Below are 17,911 nucleotides of genomic sequence, written 5' to 3' on the forward strand. Positions count from 1 at the left end.
TGGACCCACTTCTCCCCTTATCCAGTCCCCCATTACCCACCCACTCACCCAACTCCTGTCTGCCTCCCACCCTTTCCTGAAACTGTTCCCCTCAAAGTCACCAAAAACCTGTTACTAAATCCAATGGACAGTTCTGCCCTCCTTTTACCAAAACTCTCATAAGCACTTAGCAGAGTTCGCTTTCTTCAAGCAGCTTCCTCTCGACTGCCGGTCATCTTCAATGTGGCCTGCTCCTCATCCTGAACCCTGAGACCCGGGCTTCCTCGGGGCCCCATCCTGAGCCCTCTTCTCTTCTTTCTCTCCCTGCCTGACCTCATCTACCAAGTTGCTGTACCCTCTTTATACAGACGACTCACAAATTTTTGTCTCAACATGCCCAGAATGACCTTGATTCTACCCCCTGTAGAAGCTTCTCCGCTCCCACCCAGGTTTTCCCTCATCCACAACTTGCATGACTTAAGACACAACTGAAAAGTCATACTTGAATCCTCTTTTCCCTCACTTCACCCCACACTCAATCCATCCGAGTGCCACTTAGTGACACCAATAGCTCTCTCAAATGCATCTGCTTCTCTACCTCTTCCGCTACTGTGGCTCGGACCACCACATCTCCCATGTAAGCTACTATGGCAGCCTCCCTCATCTACACCCTCTCCTGCCCCCTTCCAGGTCACACTGCACACACCGGAGCCCCTGACCATGCCTCGTGAGGCTCTGTGCCATCTGGCTCCTGCCTACCTCTCCAGCATCCTCTCCCCTTGCTTACTAGAGCCTAATTACACTGGCCTCTTTCCATTTCTAGACCATGCTCTGGTGAAGAGGACTGCAAATTCTCTGCTTATCTCTCTGCCACCCCAATTGAGAAATGGAGTTTAATTTCCCTACCCTTGATGTGGGATAATCTGCCAAGATCCTTCCTCAGAATCTTAACACATGCTACCACCTAGCATATCTAGAATATTCTTCCCACACTCCTACCTGGTACTTCCTCCCTATCGTTCAGCTTACATGCTCTTCACAGAGGGCCTTCCCTTCGAGACCACCTTAGCAAAAAGTAAAAAATGTCAAGGCAAGGCCTGTATCAATCTTTTATTTCTTTCTTAACACTGACATAAATGAAACAAGTAAATAGGCATCATAATTAAATTGATTACTTATCGTCCGTTCTAGAGCAAGCGTTGGCATACTATCACCCTCGGGCTGGCCACCTCCTTTTATGAAGTTTTACTGGAACACAGCTATGCCCATTATGTATTGTTCGTTGCTACTTCTGAAATGAAAGAGCTGAGCAGATGCTACAAAGACCACGCGGCCCACGAAGCCTGAAATTTGCCATTTAGCCCTTTAACCCTGTGGAGAGCAAGACCTATGACTCTTTTGTCCCCAGATCTCCAGTACCTCATACTGATTATTTGGTGAAAAAACCGAAGGGCTCTGAGGCTCCGCTACAAGCCCTCTTTGCTGGCAGACTCTTTTTGTGAGGACAGAGGTAGGCTAGAGCTGGGTCCATTCCCTTCCGATGTCCCGTCTAAGGGGTCCCAGATGACAGCTTTGGAGATGTACCAGGACCCCGAAGTCTCAAATCCAAGGAGACCAAGCCATTTTTCTCACCCTTCTGCTCAGTTTCAGAAGACAGCAGGTTGGTTAGGATTCTCTACCCACCTTCCAGGGGTATATTGCTTCTGTCAACACCCAGGCAAGGATGTGACCATGTTCAGTGGGTAAAGCGACCGTGTTGCTTCTCTCTCCTCGCTAACAAGGATGTGGCTCTGATGACAAGCTATACCTCACACATGCCACTTCCTGGTTAAATTGCATGTGGTGGTTATGGGGAGGTGTCAGCTTGTACGTGGGTATAGGCTGGACATTCCTATGTCCGGGGGCTACCATGCTGTGTGTGTGCAAATGGACAGAGAGGGGGCAGGCTCTGAGGATTTGCCAGGGTCCCTGGGATGAGCTGCAGGTTTTTGCTCTGGATGTGGAGAGCTGCTGGGCTGGGGGGGGGAGGGGGGGCAGGGGGGCGGGAGCTCCATTCAGACATACTGCACATACTGCTTTTAATCTGTTATCATCTATCAAGCTCAGAAGAGAAAACATTCCCTGTTCCCTCCTCCTCTCCTTTGTCCCAAGGACCTCATCTCAGGTTCCACGGCTCCACAGAGGGCTGCCTCTAGTGAGGGAGGGAGATCTTATGGGCTGTAAGAGAACCAGGTTCCACCAGTTCTAAATCCTGAAGGGCTTCCAGCAGCTGCTCCTTTGCAGCTCCAATAAAGGAATTTTCCAGGAAGGCAGGCAGGCCTCCCACACCATCCCGCAGGGTATACAGGGGCACCCGTACCAGGCCTAGCACCTGTGAAAGGAAGGGAGACAGGTGACGGTGAGATCGGTAGCTCATCCTAGACAGATCTTTCCAGATCAGGGGTCTCATCCCTGATCAGTCCAGCAGAACCAGGCCTGAGGACTTAGATCTTATACCCAGTGGGCCCAGCTCTCCACAGACAAATGACCACGCTATCCAGTTTCAGAAATGCTAATCCCTCCCACAGCACTAAACCTTTAGCGGCTCTTGCCTCCAGGATGCACGCTTGGCCTTGCACCAGTAGTTCTCAAAAAATACAACAGATCAGTCATATCAGCATCATTTAGGAACTTTTGAAAGATGCAAAGTCCCAGGTCCTTCCCTCCTTCCCCTTCCGAGCCAGAAATTCTGGGAGTGGGGTCAGTAATCAGCTTCCCAGATGATCCTGATACCTGCCAACGTTTGAGAACCCTCGCCGTGTACAGTCCACTCCCCTACTCTCCTAGCCTAACCACAAAGTGGTTAGTACCCCCCCGGCCCCGCCCCCATAAGTGGCCACATCTTCTACCCAAGAAAGTCAGGGGCCTAGGGAGCAAGGCTTGGCTGAATCAACGGGGACGAGAGAGATTTGGATGGGTTGGGTGTGTTCTAGAAAAACCACCGCAGAGGCCGGCGAAAAGGGGAGAAGGGTGAGGCCTCCGTGGGGCAGGGGGCCCAAGGGCCCGGCGACCCGGCTTCCAGGGGCGGGGCGGGCCCACCTCCAGCCCGTGGTCCTTGGCGCGCGGGGCGCCCTTCTCCACCGCCAGCAGCTGCTCGAGCGTCAGCTGCTTGGCGTAGAAGTGGGCGACCACCCGCGGCCCGGGCGCGGCGTGCGAGCTGCGGTAGTCGGCGCGCTCCAGGGGCACGTGGGCCGCCGCCTCGCCCAGCTCCTCGCTCAGCTCGCGCCTCAGCCCGGCCTCCAGGGAGCCGTCCTGCAAGTTGACCAGGCCGCCGGGGAAGCCGAGGCGCCCGTCGAAGCGCATCTGCATCTGCGGGGGACGGAGGCGGGGTCGGCCGGGCGCTCCGGGGCCGGGGTCTCCGGGGCGGAGGGAGGGGAAAGCGGGGGGGAGGGGAGGGCAGGGCAGGGCGAGGGAGGGGGAGGGGGAGGGGGAGGGGGAGGGGGGCGGGGCGGGGCGCCGGGTCTCACCAGGACGGCGTAGCGCAGCGGGATGCGGCCGAACAGCAGCCCGGGGTCGGGCGCGTAGAGCAGCGCGTGGCACGCGTGCCGCCAGCCGGGCCCCAGCGCCAGGGCGTCCTGCAGCTCCAGCTTGCGGGCCCCGGCCATGGCCCCGCGCCGCGGTCCCGAGGGCGCAGGGGGCGGGCGGCAGGCGGCAGCCGACCGGGGCGGGGCCTGCAGGCGCGGGGCGGTGGCGGCGGCGGCGGCGGCCGCGGGAGTCCGGGGGGAGCCGGGAGCCGGGTCCGGGTTGGGCCCGGGGCGGGGCGGGGCGGGGCGGGTTGAGGGCGTGGCCGGAGGCCCGGGCGCCGGGCGAACCCGGCGAGTAACGCTTGGGTCACAGTGGCCGCGGCGGGGCGGGCGGGGCCGGGGGCCGAGGCCCGGGGCGGGGGCGGGGGCGGGGGCGGGGGCGGGGGCGGGGGAGGGGGGGCCGCGCCTGCGGAGGTTCGGGCGGGGCGCTCCGAAGGCGACTTGCTGCCCCCCTCCGGGGGAGAGTCGTGCCCTTCCCAGAGCTTCGGGCCGCTTTTCTCTCCAGGTTGCCGGAGGAGGCCTTTGAAGATGGGTCCGGCTCCCTCTACGGCAGCGTGGAACACCCGGCGCCACCAAGGCGACAGCCAGTGACTCCAGCTAAGGGCTTCGGAGCCCGGAGCGTTTTCAGCCTGACCGACCGTGCCAGTCCCCGATACCGCCCTCCCGGCCTGCCACCCCTTTGGGAACTGCTCTCCGCCTCGCTGGGGGCGCCGGCCGCACCCCCTCCCGCTCCACCCTCCCGAGGCAGAGGTTCCCGCAGGCGAGGCCGCGGGAGGATCGCTGAGCCCTGCCGTGACCCTCAAGAGCGCCTGCAGGTTCGCTGAGGTTCACTGTGGTACTGAACCCAGACGTAACTCGGTGGTCGGCCTCGGAAGATGCTGAAGGATGAGTTCATTTGAACAATAATGAAGAGGCGAGGGAATAGGAGAAATAGGTGAAGAGAACGAAGAGGTGCCAACTTCCAGTTATAAAATGAATCATGGAGGGGAAAAGTACAGCGCGGGGAATAGAGGCAATGGGAGTCTAGTGACGTGGGCGATGACAGATGTGGGGAGCACTGACGTGTGCGGACGTGTGCATAGACCTGTCAAATCACGGTGCTGTACACCTGAAACTAATACAACATTGTCCACTATACTTCAATACTAAAAAAGAAATAAAAGAAAAATTTTGAAATCTAAAATTTTAACAAATACTTTTTTATTTATTTTAAATGAACTCTGAGGGTCCTAGCCAGTGCATCCTGACAACTTACAGGGGCACAGAGAGATACTTTAGATTTCCCCAGAAACTTAGCAGTCTCTTTCAGACATCGGGAACATTACTAGCTTCGATTTCAGTGATTAGATTCAATATTAGATTGGCAGCATCCTTTGTGCTGACGTCCTATCTTTGTGAAGCTAGTTTTTTTTTTTTTTTTTTTTTTTTTTTTTTTTTTTTTTTTTTTTTTTTTTTTTTTTGCAGTGGGATGAAAATCTGTGTGTAACAGGGAATGAGGTTTTGAGATGGTAGGTGGCGACAAGCAGGTGCCGTGTTGTGAGGACATAAACACTTCTTAAGATACTTGGACCTAACTAATTAGTAAATGATATTGATAGCTATTTCTTTGGCTTAAGGAGGCCATGAAAAATTCACCGACACCTTAAGTTACAGAGAGCTGAGAAATTTTGGGAGTCTCTGAGATAATCAATCCGTTGATTCAATAAATATAATTTGAATCCTAAAATAATAATGAGGAGGAGGAGGAAGAAAAGGATTCAGCATTCAGCATTTATCTTGTCTTTTTTTTAATTTTTTTTTTTTATGGGCTGTACCTCAGGGCTCCCAAATAGTTAATGAGGGGAAGTTCATATAGGGTATTCCAGTTAATCAAAGAAGAAAAGATATAGCCAATCATAATTTTACTTTTTTTTAAACTTTAATAGATCATAGGAAATGTCCACCAATGACTGCTAACATCACTAAAAGAAAACCAGATATTATGTACCTCATGACAGAAGAACACACCATCTACTATGAAATATTCTTGTCATAACCTGAACTTGAATCTGGATCTAACTACAATTCTATAAGAAATACAAAAGAACATCTTTTAAATATCATGAAGAAGCTAAACTGATCCATGTGGTAGTGGATTAGAGCTGGAGACATCAGTATAAATTTGTGTTTAGATTAACTTAGATACAGATGGTTACATATAAAAATAGTCATAGGTATGTGTGTATACAAGGGTTAGTGTCCACAAATTTCCTCAGTCAGCTGTGAGGGGGTAGAAGCAGTCATACCCCAGTAGCAAAAAGCATACCCAGTACCCAGAGCTTGATTTCCAATACCATTTTCTAATAAAAGGAACTGGACTCCTTGGAGAAATGGCTGATTCAAGCCCTGGGACAAGAAATATACCTAATGGATACATGATAAACCTGGAGCATCTTGTGATGTGAGAAATCTTTTTTTTTTTAATGGAAAAAAAAAACCCATATTGACAGGAGTATGTCAAAGGGACAGGGACTTAAGAACCAACTGAAAGAGTTCTCAGTGGCCAAAGCTGAAACAATTGGAGCAACAAAATAAAGTAGTATTGGATTATAACCCATAGTATAAAGTAAATATCTGCAAATCCATTCTGATATAAATAATGCGCAAGTAGAGGCACCTGGCTGGCTCAGTCAGTAGCACACCTGGAGGTTGTTTGAGTTCAAGCCCCAAGTTGGGTGTAGAGCTTACTTTAAAAAATAATGAAGCAAATAAATGAGCAGAAAGAGACATCTCCCAGGCAGAAGAATTGAAATGATTTCGACATATACTGTGTCCCTCAGGAGGTGGAGCACAACTGATCACTCCTTTATTTATTCACGAGAGACACAGAGAGAGAGGCAGAGACATAGGCAGAGAGAGAAGCAGACTCTCTGTGGGGAGCCTGATGCAGGACTCGATCCCATGATCCCCGGTATCACAACCTGAGCTGAAGGCAGATACTCAACCACTGAGCCACCCAGGTGTCCCACAACTGACCACTCCTTAAGTGTGTGCTGTAAATAATGACTTCCTTCCAAAGAGGACAGTGTGGAAAGGAGTGGGGGAAGCAATTTTGTGACTTTGAGGAGGAACCTGACAAACATTAGTCTAGCCAGGTGAGTCAAGGTCAACATCAACAGTAATAAATCATGTTGACAGTATGCACCCTTGATACGATGTGAGGCATATGGTACTTCATGTTACTTGTCTTCCTCCCAAAATGACATAACCCTGGTCTAATCATGAGAAAATCATTAAACCCCACTGGAGGGACATTCTACAAAATACCTGACCACCACACCTCAGAACTGTTCAGGTCATTGACTATGAGTAAAGTCTGAGAAACTGTCTCAACAAAGCATACCTTAAGGATTCCTGATGACTAAATTTAATAATGTGGTCTCCTAGATAGGATCCTGGATCAGAAAAAGGACGTTAGATGAAAGCTAAGGTAAAATCTAAATAAAGTATGGACTTTGATTAATAATAATGTATGGATATCGGTCAATTATTGTAACAAACACACCATGCTAATGTAAGATATTAATAATAGGGAAACTGGGGGAATTATGTGGGAACTCTCTGTACTATCTTCACAACTTTTTCTGTAAATCTAAAACTGCTACAAAAAATAAAGCTTAAGGGCGCCTGGATGGCCCAATCGGGTGAGCATCCAACTCTTGTTTCGGCTCAGGTCATGATCCCAGGGTCCTGTTGTTGTCAGGCTCAGCACTGAGTGGGGAGTCTATTTGGGATGCTTTCTCTCTGCCTCTCACCCTGCTCTCTCTCTCAAATAAATAAATCTTTTTTAAAATTAAGTTTATTTTTTTTAAATGAGGAGGATGCCACCAATAAAATCTAGACTGAAAGAAACTCTACAAGACCAATGACCTGGTTTCTTCAATAAGTGAATTACAAGGGGAAAAAAGAGATGGAGGTAGATTCTATACATAAAAAGAGTTTGAGGAGACCTATCAGTTGAAGCAATTGGGCTTCATTTGGACCCTCATTTGAAGAAACAAAAAGTAAGGAAATGTGAATATTGACTGAATATTTGATAGCAATTATTGATCATTTTTAAGCATGATAATAGTATTACTGCTTTAAAAAGATTATCTTTCAGAGATACATGCTGAAATATTTATAAATTTATGATAAAAACAATCCAGTGAGGCGCTAGTAGGTGAGAATAGAAATAAAATAGGATTGGCTGTGAATTATTTCTGAAATTGAGTGATGTTCCATAATAAGGGCTTATTATATTATTCTCTTTACTTTTATACAGTTTGATGTTTTCTATAGTAAAAGTTAAAAATAAAAAGATCTTTGACTTCTCCTGAAGGTAAAGGTTATAATTTACATTTGAATAAAGCTTTGCATTTCACAAAACCCTTTCACCGACAGAATCCTTTTGGTCCGGGAGAGGGAGAAAAAGGTAAGGGTCTAGTCTCACTTTTCAGGCAGAAAGAAGACTGCAACCAACATCTACCATCTACCAGAAAATATTAAATTATTCCACTTGATCTTCATAAAATTTTCCAGATGTTTCAAAAGCAGAGCCAAGATGAGGAACCACTCACTTTGAAGGATATACAATGGAGGAGTGGGGAGGAGATGGCACCAGCAGAGAGCTGTCAGCTAAGCCAGTTGGGGTTACTAATAGGGCTTACTGAAAGGGCTAGACGCTGCGATTATTATTGGGGGGCACTCACATATCTGAAATCAAATCCAGCAGCCTTAAAGGAGGTGGCATTCTACAGAAGGCAGCCCTACTCTAGTTGTTTGCAGGTCCAGCATTAAAATACCCACTGCTGTGTTGTCTGGAGTTCATTAGGTGGATCCATTGATTATAAGAACTTTACAGACACCTCCAGCTTCATGCCTGGACCTCTTCACCTGAATACCCCACAAGCACCCCGAACACCCAACACACCGAGGAATGGACTCGGTGTTTCTTTCCCCACTCCCCCTGCAGCTCCTGCATCCCCGGCTCTGTGAATGGCCCAGTCACCCATGCTAGGAACCTAGGAGTCCTCACAGACACCCCCCAGTCAGTCCTCAGTTCTCCTGGTTCCCTTGTGTTGTCTCCACAAGGCCCTGACTTCACCTTTTCTCACCTGGACCCCAGCTAAATGCCTCCTTGCCCTGCCTCCAGCCTCACCCCATTCAAACCTGCCCTCCACACAGTCCCATGACACAGCCAAAAGCCACGCTTTGCTGAGACCTCTTTAGGGGGCTGGCCCTGGCTACAGAACACAGCAGACAAACTCAACAGCCCAAATCTGAGCTTTGCTCTATAAGTGATCTATTACTGCATCATACTGTGAAATGGAGTGATTTACACAACAGTGAACACTTACTCCTTCAGCGTCCGTGGGTCACTGATAGCTGGATGGTTCTGGCTCAGGGTTTCTTGTGATGCTTTTAGTCAAGACGTCAGCAAGGGCTGCAGTCAAATGATGGCTTGCCTAGGGCTGGAGAATTTGCTTCCCAGGTGGCTCAACTTGGTGCTGGCTATTGGCAGAAGCCTCAATTTTACGCCAGATAGATGTCTCCATAAAGTTGCTTGGGTGTCCTCGAGACATGGTGGCCGCTTCCTTCAGAGTGAGTGATCCAAGAGAAAGCAAGATGGAATCCATGTCTTGTGACCTAGTCACAGAAGTGAGACACCACCATTTCTACGGTATTTTATTGGTCACACAGGCCACCCTGTTGCAATGTACAAACAAGAATACCAGATGTGAAGATCATTCAGGGCCATCTAGGAGGCTGCCTGCTACACCTTCCTCTCAAACCTGATGTAATCATCCCCACACTTTATGAACCACCAGCACAAACAGATTTCAAACTCCCAGAACCCACATGCTATGTCCTCCATGTTTGTGTTCTTGAGGCCTGTGAGATCTTTCCTCCCTCTTAAGTGCCTGATGAAATTTTCGCTGCTTTATTGAAGGATAATTGACTATATATATATATATTTTAAGGTGCACAAGGTGATTTTTTTTTAAGCTTTTGTTTATCTATTTGAGAGTGAGAGAGAGCACATGAGTGGGGATACCTAGGGAGAGGGAAAGCTCCGTGCTCCTGCAGGGCTGGATTCCTGGACCTGGGGATCATGACCTGAGCCCAAGGCAGAGGCTTAACCCACTGAGCCACTCAGGTGCCCCAAGGTGATGTTTTGATATACATCGTGAAATGATTACCATAATCAACCTAATTAACATATCTATCACTTCACATTGTGACCATTTTCATTCTTTTCTGTGTGGTAAGAACACTTAAAAAAAAAACACACTTAAGATCTACTTTCTTAGCAGATTTCAAGCAGAAAGTAGTGCAGTATTCTAATTTAGTCACCTTGCTGTACATTAGATCTCCAGAACTTAATTGTCCTATATATAACTGAAACATTGTAACCTTTGACCAACATCTAACAACCTAACCCCAGCCCTGGCAACCACTATTCTGCTCTCTGCTTTTACGAGCTTGACATTTTTAGATTCCACAGAGAAGTGAGACCCTGCAGTTATCTTTCTGGGTCTGGCTTATTTCACTTGACATAATGTCCTCCAGGTTCACCCATGTTGTAGAAAATGGCAGGATTTCCTTCCTTTTTTAAGGCTGACTAATACTCCATTGTGTATATACATAAATATGTCACATTTCCTTTATCCATTCATCTGTTGACAGACATTTCGGCTGTTCCCAATCATTGCCTGTTGGATGCTTATCATTCAAAATCCTGTGCCTACATGCCTGGTACGGGTTGGGAACTCAATACATGTTGAAGTAAAATCCAAAGAAGAATTAGACCATATCTGCAGATGAGGTGGTCTTGGTAGGCTCCATGCTCCTGTGCAGCAGCTTCCGGAAACATGCTGAAAACCAGGAAGGACAGAGTTCATGGTTCACCATTTTGAAAAAGAGGATCCACACTTTTTTTCTGAGAAACCATTAAATCATTTCATTAGAAGTAAACTTTTCTCCAAATTTATAAAAATCCAAATGCAAAAAAAAAAAAAAAAAAAAGGAAGCCCCGAGGACATGACAAAAAGTGTTAAGAGAAATGGTAGAGAGTGATGTCAGGTATATGGGTTAGCTCAGTACCATAATGACGCAGCAGAATAAGCACAAAACTTGAGGAGCATACAGCAATGAACATTTGCTCCTGGCTCAAGAGTTTGCAGATGGCCTGGAGCAGTTCTGCTTTATTCATCATTGGCTGGGCTGACTCTGTAGGTTGGCTGAGGGTGGTGCAGCTCCCCATCTCTCATCCTCCCCCTGTGACAGGCGGGCTGGCAGGTGAGGGCAGGGGCACAAGAGAAGAAAATCTAGTGCCCCTGCAAGTTTCCTGCTCCTGCATGATCACTCAGCCAAAACAAGTTCTGTGGCCCGACTCAGAGTCAAGGGAAATCTACTCCCTCTGTGGGAAGACCCATGAAGTCATAAAGGACTAGTCAGGGGTCCGGAGAGGGGTAAATTGAAACCCAAAACTCAATCTCTCAGAGCAAGAAACAGTCATAATATTTCTGAAAGAAAAAAAATTTCTAGCTTGTTCAAAGATTGTCTCCTAATCTAACCCTACAAGTCTACTTTGAAAATACTCTTCTTGAAGATTTCAGTTCTCCATAAATGCCAATGGCTTTGGTATTCCTAATGAATATATTATATCATATTTTATTATTTTATTGTGGTATATTTGTTGGAGCAGATTTCTGATTTTCCTTCTGAAATTAGGGAATAACTGAGTTTCCTAAGGGCACTGGTGACACTGCTTGTTCTGGGGGTCACATGGGCAGGGTCATGAAATGTGAGGTGTGTTGAGGCATTGTGAGGACTCAGAGCTGGCCTTAGAGCCCCCTTGCTTGCCTTTCCAGAGCTGCCTTCTCCATGCCCCTATTAAGCTATTAGACCACTGTCAGCTAACTTCTAGTCAAGAGCTGGCTGAAAATGGCTAAAAATGTTTACTCTCGGGGTATGATTGCGTGGTAGTAGTTGAATCTTAGAAGCCTAAGGAAGGCTTTGGGGATGAATCTCCCAAGGATGGGCTATCAGGCAGCCTGACGATCAAAGCTAATGAGTCCTCCTCCAAAGTTAAGGGCATCTTCCAGATTGAAAGCATTTCCACGCATTACGCTGAACCCCACTGCCAATTTCATGTGATGGAGCCTATTACCTTCCCTTCCCTGTTCTTCACAGCAGCCTCAGATGTAGGCAGGCGGAGACTCAGAGAAAACGACTTGCCCTAGGTCACATAGTAAATGGCAAGAGTGAGTGTAGCGTGCAAGTCACCTGGTGTGAAGTTGTGTTTTTTTCCTTATGCAGATTGCAGCAGAAGCATTTAATTAATTAATTAGAGAGTGAGAGAGAGAGAGAGAGAGAGAGAGAGAGACAAGCAGACCCTGCCCAGAGTGCAGAGCCCTACTCGAGGCTCTCTCACTACGTGAGATCATGACCTGAGCTGAAATCAAGAGTCAGAAGCTTAACCAATCGAGCCCCCCAGATGCCCCTGCAGAAGTTTAAAACACTTTACTGTGTGTCCCAGCCTGCCCCCTCTCCTGCCCCCCCCCACACCCCTTCCTCTGCCTCATTTATTCATTTTTTGCTTCTTTATCATCTCAGTGGCCTGGCCCGATCTCCTGACACATTAGTTAGTGATCCCATCATCTTGAGAGAGGAGTGGGGTGTTTCGCCCCTGGAGCTACTGTTTGATTCGTCAGCCTCCTTCATCCTGAGCCCACTGTGATGGCCGGACTTTATAATAGACCTAGAGCTTTCACTGCAGCCTCAGCCCCAAATACATTAAATAATTAACTGCTGTCACTCTCCTGTGTGTGCCTTATCTCCGCATCATCCAAAATAGCTGATGGCATTTCCTCTGCATAAATAGAAAGCAGAAAGGTCAATTGGTGTTTATGAAGGAAATATATATATTTTACAAAGCGGCAAGCCAGAGGAGTCCCTTTGGACCCCTGTGAGGGTTTCATAACAGCATCTTCTGACTTCCTTAATCCCCCAGCCAGTTCCCACCCACCATCTCACAGTTTGCTTAGTGATTAATACCAACCCTGGAGTCGCCCCAAAGCCAGACTGAGTCTGGCTGAAGGAGAAAGTACTTGCCCACTAGTAATAATAAAAAGTGATTTTCTTCCAGTTGCCTTCAATCTGGCACCACTACCCTCACTCCCAGCGGACCAAATGGAAGGTGGATCCAAAAGGAGTTTCTTTTGTAAGGCATGGGGCCGTGATCCAAAATGGCACTTCCCCCTGCCTTTCCCTTTTTTGAAAGCCTGGTATGATGTACAGCACAAATCTCAGGAGGATAAGATGTTTTCAGCCTATATCTGTCTTTCTAAGCATCATGGGGATCAGGATCTAGCACCCCAAAATAAGCCATTTTGGCATAAAGATTATTTGAAGATGAAAGCAAGTGAGAAATGGGAGATGTAGGAAGAGTTCTGCTTTCCCCGCTTCTACCTGAAAGCATAAATTTACCACAAGAAAAGTGCCCCAGGAAAGCATATTCTTATCATTGAAAATGGGGTGTCAACAAACATACTAAAATAACCCCCATTTTCCATTAGTTTCCCCCATATAGTTCCTAGTCACTGTCCCACAATTTACTTCCCTTAGAGCTTAAATCTCCATCCTCTGTCTTATCACTTCTCCACAAATTTATCACTTTTGTCAAAATGGTATATAAGCTCTCAGGCCTACTTGTTTCTTTGGGGTTGTCACTTCTTTCTAGAGAGCCCCCTATGCCATGTAAAAAATATTAATATCAAATAAAGTTTGTATGCTTTTTCTCCTGTTAATCTGTGTTTGTTTGTTTGTCAGTTCAATTGGCCCCAGCCACGGGGAGCCTAATGGGAAGAGGAAATGACCTTAGTAACCTGTTCTTAAAGCCAGGGAATTGTTCTCGGGCACATTCATCTGTTTGTGAAGGATAGTAGACGCTGTTTAAAATCTAGCTATTTCTTACTCTGACCCAGCAACTCACACAAGCATTCTGTTCTAATGTTTTGAAAATCATTGTAAGGAAATTTGGAACTTTTATAACTCACTGCTACTATCCTCCTCCTCCAGATCCGTCTGAAATCAGTTTGGTCATAAAAGGATACGGGAGCTCGGGGGCGCTCTTCCTGGGGGTGAGGTCTCTTACCTGCCAGCATGATGGAAATGTCCTGGGTTTCCTTCAGTGTTCTACCCTCGTAGCCGGCACAGCTTCTGGATCTGGCCTTGAACAATATGCTCAAGTTCAGAATTCTGCAAGGTCTCAGATTCCACCCCCAGGAAGGAGCCCATATTTGAGGCCTGCTTTTCCTGCCCCAGACACAGGAGCTTTAAGGTGAGCAAGATGACTGTCACGGGCCAGCCAGCATGCGGTGGGGGGCATCATTAGCTTTGGGAAGAGGCAGAGTGAAGATCTGTGCTGGCCTCCACACCTCTCCATGGTGTAAAGGTGTTGAGAGAACACACAACAGTGATGTTCACAAGCTCTCGAGCATGGCAGAGGGTGTGGGTTCCCGTGGCTCCTTTGGTTGCAGAAGTGGGAATGAGACATAGAACACGGGGACCATGCTCCCTCGTCCTTGGACTGATCCCATCAAATTCCCTGCAGCCAAGGTAGTCACACTTTGACCTTCTTCCTGCCAATCAGAGCATTCACTGGGAGGCACCTGAAGCTTTAGGGCCCTTCTTTCCTGGTCCTCACACCACCTTCAGAGACATCAGTGAGATGAATCAGTACCACCACCACTACCACCACCACCACCCCCCACACACACACACAGCAGACCAAAGCACCGCTCCAAATACAGGGAGGAGAGGCAACAGGAAGAGGGTCCTCAAACAGTGGTCTGAGGGTGGTTCTCACCCCAGGACCGTCAGCATGCCCTGGGAGCTTGTAGTTAACGCAAAGTCTTAGTCTCCACTCAGACCTACTGAATCAGAAATGCTGGGGATGGGTCCCGAATCTGTTTTCACAAGCCGTCCCGGTGATCCTGACGCTCAGATTTAAGAAATTCTAGTCTAAAAGGCACTGCACTGTGCTGGGGCCATAGCACCGGCCACAACAGATCGTAAGGCAACAGGCCGCTGGCCTCAGTGCCCTCAATCGTTAGCCGAAGGCAGAATGCTGAACTCGGTATCATCCGTGCGTCAGTTTGGCGACCAGCTCCTCTACCCTGGATGTCTTCTCTTTGTAACTGAATATCCCCTGAGCCCTGATGTGCCTGCCTCATCCCACCCCCGGTTATAAATCTCCAACTTTCTGGGGCAGCCCGGGTGGCTCAGCGGTTTAGCGCCGCCTTTGGCCCAGGGCCTGATCCTGGAGACCCAGGATCGAGTCCCACGTCGGGCTCCCTGCATGGAGCCTGCTTCTCCCTCTGCCTGTGTCTCTGCCTCTCTCTCTCTCTGTCTCTCATGAATAAATAAATAAAATCTTTAAAAAATAAAACAAAATAAATCTCCAGCTTTCTGTGCTGTATTTGGCACTGAGCCCCATCTGTCTCCCCTATGTTAATAGTCCTGAGTAAATTCTTCTCCACCGTTTTAACAAGTGTCAGGATAACAGTATGTTTAAACCCGTGTACGATTAAGGAGCTCCTCAAGCAAGTGTGCCGTAGCCTCTTGGTTGCAAAGCCACATGCAGAGTGGTTAAGAGCACAGATGCTAGAATCAGCCAGATGTGGGGTGACATCTCACCTCAGCTCTGCTACTGAGTAAATAAGCAGGTTCAGTAAAGGATGGGGGTAATTTCTCCTCTCTCTCCCTCTCCTTTTCCATGAAAAGATCCAGTGACATGAGGCCCTTAGAGTCATAAGCACTGAACCCAGTAGTGGCACATAATTGGCACCAAATAAATAAAATATTAGCAGCTCCAGTAATTATTATTACATAAGTGTGTTACATTGCTCAACATTCTTCTAGATAAGAAACAGATAAAACAGGTGATTTATTCTGTAAGCAGGGAAAATATATTTATTAAGAACAAAAGTCTTCAATATTCCACGGATAAACTTGGAGAATAAATCACAGAAGAGAACATCTTTTTGGATTTTTTTAAGTCCCAGTCCTTAAATATACGCACATCTTGCTTGCTAGCCGGGGAAGGGCAAAAGTGGGCCAAAACCAGTTCACTTGAGACAAATATTTGTGGCGCCTGGTCAGCAGCTCAGTGCTCAGCGACCTTCAGGGACAGGCTGGCCACAGAGCACAGGGAGGGACCCGAGGCAGGCACCGAGTCTGTCCTCCAAGTGGAAATGGTAAATGGTAGATGGCTTCTTCCAAGCCATCTACCTGGATGTTCAAGGAGAAGTACCTTGCGGAGGTACTTCGGCCAACCCTGTGGAAGCCCTGGGGGTTTGGATTTCCAGGAAGCCACACTTGGTCCACAAGCTTTCCTCAGAGGATAGAGCACTGACTGGCCCAGGACTCAGAGGAGAGGCAGACAGGTTTACTACCCTCTACAAGACTCACTCCTCTTGACAAGGAATGGAAAGTGAAGATGGGAGCTCCAGCCATGCACCCATTTCCCATAATAAAGTCCAGCTTATGTATCGAAAGGACTCGTCCCTTTGAACGTGTTTGCTTTTGACAGATGTTGGTGAGGGTTCTGGGGTGTGGGCCCTCGACCCACTGTGATCAGCAACTGCTCCTCGAAGTACAGGAGCTGGTCAACCTCAAAACAGTCACTGGCGTGAGGCACCACTGTTTCTAGAGCTGCCCGGATCTCGGCTTCACTGGCCTTCTGGCGCCTTGCTCTCTTGAGGTAGTTGTAGACCTTCTCAAATACCTCTGCTCCCAGCTTCTGCATGGCTGACCTGCCACACAAGTTAGAGGGGACAAAGAGGAGTTTTACACATTCGGGTCGCCCACAGAAATGTCTTTTTAAGTCATTTATTACACAAACATTGTACCTGTGAGATTTAGGGGAAAAATAAGACGCAATGGCTCTACCTTGAACACTCAACAGTATTTAATATTTCCTGAATGTCGATTATCTGCCAGGTGCCTTCTGGGGACTGGGAGCAGAGCATTAAACAAGTTAAGTCAGTTCCTGCCTTCATAGAGCTTGCCTTCTAGGGTAGAGAATAAACATAACTTAAAAAATACACAGACAATAAAATGTCAGGCAGTGCTATGTGCAATGGAGAACAGTAAATCCGGGAGGGAGGGAGGGAGGGAGGGAGAGAGAGAGAGAGAGAGAGAGAGACAGGTGAGGGGCTGGACAGTCCCCTGAGAGGTGTCCTTTGAGAGGTGTCCTTTGAGGCCAACACCAGGGGGTCCCGAGGCTAAAACATGTTGGAGAAATATCAAGAAGGCTAGTGTGGCTGGAGTCTGGAGAACAAGGGGGGAAAGAAGAGTGGGATACGAAGTCAGAAATCAGGTTAATGAGGACACTGAAGTAACCAGGAGGAAGAGGCCAGGGAAGGGGATGTGCTTTTCTGCGCCCTTCACCTTTACAACAGCTCTTTAAGCAGACTCCCTGCTGAGTGCAGAGCCCAACGTGGGGCTCCACCCAGGACCCTGAGATCAGGACCTGCGCCCAAACCGCCCAAACCGAGAGTTGGATGCTTACCTGACTGAGCCACCCAGGCGCCCCAGTGCTTGACTGTCTTTAGCATTTTAATGTGGAGGTCGGGGTGCGGCCCACGGTCCCTGCTCTGCATCTCTTTACTGCCCCGCGTCCACCTTCCTCACATCATTTTTTTTTAAGATTTTATTTATTTATTCATGAGAGGCACAGAGAGAGAGAGAGAGAGAGAGAGAGAGAGAGAGAGGCAGAGACACAGGCAGAGGGAGAAGCAGGCTCCATGCAGGGAGCCCAACAAGGGACTCGATCCCGGGACTCCAGGATCACACCCTGGACTGAAGACGGCACCAAACCAATGAGCCACCCGGGCTGCCCCCTCACATCATTTTAGAGCAGGCTGCTTCTTGGATCCACCTGGTGGCCTGACTCCAGGGCATTCGAGTTTGGTGAATTTCCTTCTCCAGTTCAAAACTGTCATTTTTAATGCCTCCATGCTGTTCCACTGAATTTATGTGCCAGCACTGACCGAGTCATTCCTTCACCTAACATTTAGCTTTTTTTTTTTTTGCTATAACACTGAGCAAATGTCCTCAGGAACACAGCTTTTTCATCCAGGGGAATGTTTTCTGGCTTCCAATTTCTATGAGTGAGGCCGATTACCTGAGTGTGTTCCCTCTGTGAAAAGCCATATGTGCGTTTGTGACTTTTGTACTTTTCTGTATACATGTTGAACTGAATTAAAAGATTTTAAAAGTTTGTGAGAATGGAATTGTTTGGTCAAAATGCATAAATATTTTTAGGACTTTAGCCTTAA

At 47.9% G+C, this 17,911-nt stretch overlaps 2 protein-coding genes across 19 annotated transcripts in view; both read right to left on the minus strand.

Annotated features, from left to right (window-relative positions):
- Positions 1-1,074: 1,074 nt before the first annotated feature.
- NUDT16 (nudix hydrolase 16) lies at positions 1,075-3,661 on the minus strand. Its single transcript, XM_072792806.1, has 3 exons — positions 3,486-3,661; positions 3,058-3,327; positions 1,075-2,350 (listed from the first exon to the last, which is right to left on the minus strand). The coding sequence occupies exons 1-3, from the start codon at positions 3,621-3,623 to the stop codon at positions 2,171-2,173; spliced, it is 588 nt and encodes a 195-aa protein (XP_072648907.1). The 5' UTR covers positions 3,624-3,661; the 3' UTR covers positions 1,075-2,170.
- A 1,433-nt stretch (positions 3,662-5,094) lies between these two features.
- Positions 5,095-17,911, minus strand: part of NEK11 (NIMA related kinase 11) — a 261,482-nt gene continuing 248,665 nt past the window's right edge. For 11 of the 18 annotated variants that reach the window (XM_072792784.1, XM_072792783.1, XM_072792800.1 and 8 more), the window contains one exon: positions 15,516-16,384. In XM_072792784.1, the coding sequence (XP_072648885.1) occupies positions 16,114-16,384 (271 nt within the window). In that variant the 3' untranslated portion in view covers positions 15,516-16,113. Of the gene's footprint in view, positions 9,270-9,851; positions 10,439-15,515; positions 16,385-16,520; positions 16,643-17,911 lie in introns of those variants that run through there. The other 7 variants (XM_072792796.1, XM_072792794.1, XM_072792790.1 and 4 more) reach the window with 6 other exon arrangements.

Source organism: Canis lupus, chromosome 22 (assembly GCF_048164855.1).
Source record: "Canis lupus baileyi chromosome 22, mCanLup2.hap1, whole genome shotgun sequence".
NCBI classification, from domain to species: domain Eukaryota; kingdom Metazoa; phylum Chordata; class Mammalia; order Carnivora; family Canidae; genus Canis; species Canis lupus.